At 35.1% G+C, this 9384-nt stretch overlaps 1 protein-coding gene across 1 annotated transcript; it reads right to left on the bottom strand.

Moving 5' to 3' along the window:
- On the bottom strand, positions 1–7767 carry LOC132930001 (tigger transposable element-derived protein 6-like). Its single transcript, XM_060995659.1, has 2 exons — positions 5976–7767; positions 1–62 (listed from the first exon to the last, which is right to left on the bottom strand). Exons 1-2 carry the CDS (start codon positions 7399–7401, stop codon positions 1–3), a joined length of 1488 nt encoding a protein of 495 aa, XP_060851642.1. The 5' UTR covers positions 7402–7767.
- Between the last annotated feature and the right edge of the window lie 1617 nt (positions 7768–9384).

Genomic DNA, 9384 nt, shown 5'->3' with positions numbered 1-9384 from the left:
TTATAAGGTTGTAACCTCATCCACAAAGCTAAATTTATCAGCCATAATGTTAACTAAAGACACTGAAAAATACAAATACATCTTTTTTTGTATAAACATTTTTATCTAACTCATTTGATTGTCCTACCGTCCGTTAACAAATACATTTGAAAGTTTTATCTCGACACGCTCACCTATTGTTATTCCATTCTCTTTTTCAGATTTATCTACTAAAATTATTTTTTTGCCATCGTCTTGCTAACGAAGACACATTATTCAATAATATCTATAAACATTTCTTTAACTGTTTACTCTACTAGGTCACTCATTAATATTATTATTTATTTTACTTATGATATTATTTTGAATATCAAAATATGTAACTATAAATATTTATGTTTTTGAGTTATCGTCTTTGTATTGTTATAAAATAAAATAAAATAAAGCTACCTATATCGTGCATGCATTAACGATCGGAGCTGCTTAAGTGCTTACACTTGGTAGACTTATTTAAGACACAGTTCTCGTATTATTATATGATAAACCCACCACTGGGAATAAAAAATGGATAAAGTAAAAAAAAAAAAAAAACAATAACGAATAACGAATAAGAGAAGCACGCAATCCAGACCGCCACGACGGTATAATAATATTATGAGATTATTATTACATGTATGTATTATATATTATTGTAATACAGCATAGCTCTCGGACTTCATAAATCACCGTTGAAAATTCCACCACGCCACGTTTAATTGATATTGACCGTACATATTGTTATCCTAATACCCGAATGGTGGTGTAGTAGTGTTTATAAACGTGTACGGATTTCTTTTTATTTATTTTTTAATAATATAAATTAAGCGTCATTTGTTGCGCGTCAAAACGGTCGTAAATCCTTCACTCGGCGGAAAAAGAACAGCCGAGACGCCCACGCGTACCGGCTAATTGGACAACCGTAGTCGATCAACCCCACGCCACTACGCTATACTACAACGGCCCGTACAAAAGACAACTAAACAAGCCCTTCGCACTATAAATCATTCCCCGAGATGACACTGGTGTTTAACGCCTGCGAATTTGATTCGAATTACCAAAATGAAACCAAACGTGTTGAACCACGGTCGCGGTGGGAACAAAATATTGTTATGTGAAGTGGCGGCAGCAGGTAGTTTCCAAAAAGAAAAATTATCCAAACCCATAGCATAATGATTTGTCTGCGCAGGCACGCGGTGGTAATAACAAATTACATTTTTGTTTTCATTCATTTTTGTTCCAGAAGGTTAGGTTAGGTACCTAAATACTATAGGTAAACGCATATATAATTTATGATTTAGGAATCACTACACAATCACGCCCATTTAAAATAATCGGATTTAAATTCTATTAATAAATATGATTTTATTAGTCATATCTTCTCTGTGTCATTGTTAAAATCGAGTTTTTAATATTAAATTATAATTTATCGAGTTTATAGAAGTCATAGATGTCCACATTAGTACATTACCCTCAATTCATCTATACAAACACGAGGAAACAATAATGATCACCAGAATAATATAGGTACGCATTGGACACACAAAAACACTCACACCCTATTGTATGTAATTTTTAAAGAACGTTTTTTTATATATTACATGAAAAATATATCTCCCTCGGAGCCCCACCTAACAAAGTTAATACATGCTCGAATGGCATCAAACATCATAATCAAGCTCACCCGAAAAAGTATTCGCTCTAGGCAGAAATAAAACATATAATAAAATTCCTCGAGATAGCCTGCGGGCCAACAGCGTTTTGTATAAAACTATATATACGTATCAAATGTATCATATTACCAACATTTATTATTACTGTATTACGTATAAACCATTGTGGACTCTAAAGAAGTATATTGTGTTTGAATTGTTTGAAGCTTAAAATATCCTCTAAGAAAAAAAAAATAAAAAATAAGCAGAAAAGAAAAAAAAGAAAAAGAATTATACTCGTACATGGGATTTTCACGTATCCGGTCAAATATAATTTATAGTCGTAAACCGGACACTCTTATATAATATTGCTGTATCATCTTTTAACCGTATTGAATTCAACATAGTGCACATCTACCTACTATTATTGTGAATGTATTATGCAACGAGAGTGTTATACATATTTGTATTATACAATTGGGTAGCGTTTGGGTTCCGAAATGGCTATTACTAAACAATGCGATAAATTGAGACTACTGCTGCAGGTAGCAATTTTTTTAAGACCTTAAAAAAATATGCGTATAGTTTGTTTTTTTTTCCGAATCACAGCGGGACGGTCCACAGTTTTTAACCGCATTATGGTCGTTTTAAGGGTTCTGGTTGTCTATTTACGGACGCGAGGAGAACAAAGGGACACCGGAATTTATTTACGCAATTCAACGTACTATATTATTTTGCACATTATGTGTTGTATGGCGACTCCGAGAGGACTCAATAACAAAAAAAATAGGAATAACACGCTATCGGTGCGTGTGTGTATAGCCGCTCGGGGAATGGCTTAGTTTTTTTGTTCGTCCTCGTTGCGTATTCGTGTATTATTATATTAATAATATACTAATATTTGGGTGTTACGTCTTCGGGAGCTTCTTGTACTACCTATTATATTGTTGCGGATTATTGTAAAAAACAATTTACGGGGTGTCGTGACACACAATAATATAAGTCGACAAAAGCGGCGCGTGTGGCCGTGCGGCCGAATAAAAAAAAAATACATAAACCGGAAGCATGAGCATAATATACATTATTATATTATAATGTCGCGTCGTGAATTTCGTTTTTTTTCACGTTACACAAAAATGCGTACTCTGTCTGCGAATTTGTACATGGCGCGTCGTTCGACCGGCGTGTACCTACACACTGATTTCGAATCTTTTTTTCGACTAAATATAGTCAAACGCGTATAGTGCACACGATGTACCTACATAATATATTATAACATATATCGTGGCAGTATAGTATACGGTTATCTAATATCATTATGTTCATACGGAGGAAATAGGCATAGGTGGACATCGGGGGAGGACTTAGGGGGGCTTAGCTGCCCAAGTACTTCAATATATCCCCAAAAAAATCGAAAGTGATATGTTATACTTGCGTATAGAAAGGGAGTGTGTGGTAATTTTACATTGGATTATTATAGCCCCCTAAAAATCCAACCAAATGTCCGCCAATGGTAATAGTAGGTACAGCATAAATCACTCTGCTCTCTCCCCGTCGCAGATCGATGTATATAGACGCCGATAAGACGCGTTCGGTTTTACACGAAATCGTTGTGCCATTATATATTGCGGCGCGCCCGGAACACTTTCACCGCGGGTTCGAGTACACACCCCCGCACTGTTGCAGCAGCCGGACGTCGAAAATGCGGGTGAAATCAACCACTACCCCACACGTGTTTACCGCATATATACACACAATATACACATGTACCAATCTAGAGTGTACATGTGGACGGAGAAAGTGCTCTGCAAATTTTCGTACACGGTAGCGGCCTATATAATATTATGTATATGCGACGCGTATAAATTATTACATACGTATATAATGTAAAAATCGTTCTGTACGCACGCGGTGCTGCAGTCGTGTGCACAGCGTGCGTTCTTCTTCAAATTAAACTGTTGATATTAGACCTTTCAAAATTTCTCTGAAAACGTCTCTCGCAGTCATTATATTGTTATTATTATAATCCCCGTCGCATGTGCATTATTATAATAATACGCGTCATTATATTTTATATACATATTATTATGTTATTCGCGTTAGAAAGTGCCCCACTCGTCTCCATTGTACGATAACGGTACGCACATTAAAATATTATATTATATCAGCTCATAATATATTATATATTATTATCGTTATATTATTACAAAAACGAGTGCGGTTATAATGTGAAGTCGTGTCGGATAGTGTATATACGTATATATAGATGCTATCGTGTAAACGCGCGCAATACGTAATATGTGCACGCAGTGTTGTAATATTATAACCACCCCGTCGCCGCAGCGTGGTATTCCGCGACGACGTACCTACCTATTATATAATAAACCTATTTATGTGTACGACGAATGTGCTGCGAAATATTATAAATTTGTTTTGACACCCTATTGGTGGTCAGATACCCGCTGGGTCGACCGCCGACTCAATTGAGACAATTATTATTACATTATATAGTGTGCACTGTGCATACGGTAGGTAACCTATATCGTATTATTGTATTATGTGTGTTTCGTGTATACCTATAACCGGAGCAGTGAAATTGGATTCGATCGTCAGTGTCAAGAAACTGTCGAAGTGGTCGTCGCCGCGACGGACAACGACGATGACGGACGCATCGCATCGTCACTCGTGTCACACGTGCCTTTTTGTTATGCATCCCAGCGTCGATGAAATGGAAACGTTTCGACCGGGTCATCATGATGTTTAGCGCGTTCTTACGCACACGCCTCGTCCACAACTATAGGTACACCGTATACTGTCAAAACCCCTGTAGGGCGTTACGGTTTTTTGATATTCGGACACCATCGAAATGATATAATAATTGGTTTTCCCGAGAAACGTCATATAAGACAGGTATGTTAGGTAATAATATATATATTATATATAACATATATATATTATACAACAATTGTCACAACAGCAGTGTGATCAATATGACATACATAATAGGTACTGCAGGTAATGTAATATACAGTGCTTGACTTGAAGAGAGAGAGTGGACATCGACTAAATGTTCAAATATTTATAGCATACCTCTATACTTCTTTTTCGAATTAGGATTCATAAGATCGGTACTTTATTTAGTATTGTTTTGATAAAATTACAAAATTAATATATTAATATTAAGCATTTATCGCGAACGGCTTCGGTCGCATTGCGAAAATTCGGACGGGCGATGGCACGAAGCGAAAAACGCTGTTTGCTTGGCGCGCAAAGCCAGAACAAAATACAAATAATAGATCGTGGACACGGGACGTGTGCGGCACGACGACGAACGCGAGAGCTCTCGGATGCGTGTAAACAAAGGACGGAATACGGCGATGACGACGAACGAAGACAAATGGACATATACACTGATCCGCTAGACGGACGGTAAAAGACAAAAGACACGGCGGCGGCGGGCACCAGCGGTCATCGGCTAGACCGCGACGGTACGGAGGGACAAAGTTACAAAGTTTACATGGAGTGGTGTCTGCTTAGATCGCCAGGGTGGCAAACGTTACGACTTACCGCCGCACCAAATTAATTTAGTGTATCCAACAATATAAGAATGTTTGCCCTAAAATATACTAGATGACAATTTTATAACTAACCAATATTATAAAACTATACAAAATGTAAAGAGTTTGTCAAGTTGAGAAGGTTGATAAAAGGCGTGTTAATCGTAAGACACAATATCGCAGTATATAATATCACATCGACTGATTTTCGTTATATGACCTACAGCAAACAATATTATTATTATTTGACGTTTATAATGATTATATGCGACGCGTACGTTGTCGGAGAGTTATTGTCTTCAAGTGTTGCTAACTTGAAATAAACACTCGGAAAAATAAGAAATAAAATAATATTTACAAAGTTCTATTATACTTTTTGATTGTCACTGATCGAGATACAGTAGTCACTCGATAATTCGAAATTCAGGGGACCGAGTTAAAAATTCGATTTATAGAGGTTTTCGATTTACCGAGTGTTCGAATTATCGAGGGAAAAAAATTAATTCGAATTAAAGAGAGGTGGAAAATTGTAGATAATGTATGTATGTATTACGTTTATTTTTACATTTACTTATTATAAATATTATTACAGTGTATATTTTAAAACTATTAATAGATATTTATTTATTATACATACATATTATTATATTTTACATTTATTTTTAATATTATTACATTTTAAAGAAATCTGTTATTTTTTTTTGTGAACAATTGTTGGTCACAATCTGGTCCATAGCATTGTCTAACTTACTGATAGCATTGAAAATTGTATCGCATCTTTTTTCGTCCATTTCAGATTGCTCAAAAAATTTACGTAATCCTGACATAAAAAATTTTGCTTCTTTTAACGATATGACAGGAGCCTCCGCCTCCGCCTCCTCTTCCTCGTCATCATTGTCAGAATTGTGCTGATTGGCTAAAGTAGATTGAATAATTTCCTCGTCAGTAAAAGTACCAGCAGTTGCGACATTATCGTCAAAGTGAACAAATTCTTCAAATGATACAGGAACTTCTAGTCTGTTCCATGTGCTTTCAACTTCCTCACATTGAACAGGAATACCTTCACCAATTGTCTGTCCGTCCTTAATAAAACCACAAGTTCTGAAGCAATTCGCGATGGTTTGTGCACTAACATTTTCCCATGCTTTGTGTACCATTTCCATAGCAGTGAGTATAGAAATTTTACATGGAACTTCACCAATGCACGCCAACACCTCTCGAACAATTTCCTTCCGATACATCGTTTTAAAATTTTTTATTATTCCTTGGTCTAGTGGTTGGAGAGTTGATGTAGTGTTGGGAGGTAAAAAATGAATTTTTATATTTTCAAGATGAGGAATATTATTGTGTGCGGTACAGTTGTCAACGAACATCAAAATTTTTCGATTTGCCTTTTTCATATCTACATCGATACATGACAACCACTCTGTAAATAATACACCTGTCATCCACGCCTTTTTATTTGACCGGTACATTAGTGGGAAAGATTTTATGTTTTTGAAACAGCGTGGGTTAGCAAATTTTCCGATCATTAAGGACTTAAGTTTCTGGGATCCATCCATGTTCGCGGCTAACATCACTGTTATCCGTTCTTTACTATTTTTACCACCATGACATTTTTCGTTTTTAAATGTCAAAGTGCGATCTGGTAAACATTTGTAAAAAAGTCCGGTCTCATCGGCATTAAAAATATCCCTAGCATCATAATCAACCAATAGATTGATTAACTCATTTTTCCAATCTTGTGAAATGCACGGGTCAACACTTGCACTCTCTCCACATACTTTTTTGAAAGTTAAATCATGACGTTTTTTAAATTTTTCTAACCAACCCTCACTAGCTTGAAAATTTGTGATACCTAAGTTGGTAGCAAACAACTTAGATTTTTCTTTTAAAATAGGTCCTGATATTGGAATATTATTTTGCCTACTTTGAGTAAACCAAGCCATAAGACATTCTTCCAGATCGGGGTACTCACATTTTTTCTGTCTGATCCGCGATGAATAAGGTGTTGATGTTGTAAGATGGTCCTTTTGTTTTAGTATTGTTGAAAGCGTAGAAGCTGGTATACCAAAACGTAGAGCAACATCTTTTTTTTTTTCACCGGCTTCAACTGCTGCGATCACTTTTTGTTTGTCGGCTATCGACAAACACTTGTACACTTTTACGGGACCCATATTGCGACTGACTACGTTAGCTACGACTGATTACGTTTGTTCAATTTCAATAACGGTTTACCCATAGCAGAGGTTTATTTTGGTATAGATTAGGCAGGTAAGATACGATAACATTAAACTACGATAATATTTAACTATCATAATCCTTATACATATGAACGTACATATAATCGTGTTTAAAGAAATTCGAATTATAGAGATTCGTGAAAAAAAAATTCGAATTGTAGAGTGTGCCTCACCGACAGACATTTCGAATTATCGAGGGGACCGGAATACATGTATTTTTTTCTAATTATAGAGGTTTTCTCAGGGGACTTAGCGTTTAGTTCGATTTATGGAGTTTTTCGAATTATCGAGGTTCGAATTATCGAGTGACTACTGTAATATTATGTAATGTACGGCATTAATGGCTAGTGTGTTACACGAAAATGAAATTGGTGAGGGACATCATCGACGAAGCGCGTTGAACGACATAATATGGAAATTTATTGGGACGAAGCAGATGGAAGCGCTGGCCGATTTCCCCAAGTTAGTCTTGGTTATTTGGGCGCTACTCGTGCAGAGGGCAAGTGCGGAAATTTCGAGCAACGCCATCGGGCTCGCATTTATACCAGGCGACGGTAACGATCATATAACACTGACCCTTTCGTCCCCAGTGTGGCAGAATCATAACCGCATCTCCGCCACCACCGAGGCTATGGCCCACAACGAGAGATTCACGAAAAGACTTGTTAAAAAAATATACATTTTACAAACAACGTCCAATTTTAGAGGTCCGTAACACTTCAGACTTGCAAATGTCGAATTCAAATCAAGTTTTGAAGTTGGGGTTCTGGTGTGACGAACTTCATTTCTAGACGATTTTAGAATTATGTATTTTTAAATTAAATATCCTCGACTGTTGAATGCTATTTAAATAATTATAATAATAAGCGCTCACGAGCAACAACATATTTTTAAAAATAAATATTCCGTTTAGGATTATGTGACGCTATTATATAGTATGTATATAATAACAATTGATGTAATAGTGAGTTCTTGTCTGTCTAATTAATAATTATATGCGCGCGACTTTACGCTAATAAACGACCGCCAAAAACCGATCACGAAAACACGTGTTTTAGTAATTTTATTACACATTAACATACTCTACAATCAATGGAAAACATATAATAAAATATTCTAAAAATATGTACACTACGCGCTTATCCCAAGGGGAAAAATTATAATCTTTAGTATGCGATATGTGTAGGATGCTAATGCGATTTGATCATCCTCCGAGTGCTGACCCACCTTTCGTTACGACTTACGATTGTATATTTTATAATGTTGTGTTTTTATATCGGTTGAGAAAGAGGATATAACATTTACGTGTGTCATAATAATTATTATAATTAAATATTTAAACCATCTTCTAAAGAGATAGTAGTAATATATTATAACATGAATATTGTTAAGTTATAGTGTAATCACTCAGAAATATCGGTTTAGAAATGTACATAACTAGGTTTTTGTCAGTTACCTGCTTATAATATATCCGATAAACAATATAATTATACAGTTTAGAGAATGTTGAATAATTATAAAACATAATAATAGTTTTTATCCAACACGAAACAAAATTGTAATGATTTAATTTGTTAGAATATTTATTAATTCGTATGTATAAACAGTATACTATTATATATTATAATAAACATATAAATATTAATATTAATACGTATATATTATATTTATAGAATTCAATAATAATAAATCCTTTAGCATAATAAACTTCAAATAACAAATTATGGTCATTATAAACATTGTTCATAAACGACATAAACTATAGTTAAAATATGTCGACCGTTATAAAATATATGATGTTTAACGTCATTTGGTATGACTTTTTATGTTTTTCAATATCTCTTGGAATGGGAGATATACCTACATAAAAAGTGTTTTTATGTACCCCCAAAGGAAAATGCACTGACCGTAATTTCC

This window comes from Rhopalosiphum padi, chromosome 4, assembly GCF_020882245.1.
Source record: "Rhopalosiphum padi isolate XX-2018 chromosome 4, ASM2088224v1, whole genome shotgun sequence".
Lineage (NCBI taxonomy): Eukaryota > Metazoa > Arthropoda > Insecta > Hemiptera > Aphididae > Rhopalosiphum > Rhopalosiphum padi.
The sequence above is the reverse complement of the archived record's forward strand: the minus strand, read 5'-3'. Positions and strand labels throughout refer to the sequence as shown.

Bases quoted from the DNA above. Each gene is read 5' to 3' on its own strand.
- LOC132930001 (XM_060995659.1), bottom strand. From the start codon at position 7,401: ATGGGTCCCGTAAAAGTGTACAAGTGTTTGTCGATAGCCGACAAACAA. The intron at 63-5,975 runs GTAAGTTAGACA...TGTATTTTTCAG, and splicing joins TACAATTTTCAATGCTATCA to TGTCTTTAGTTAACATTATG.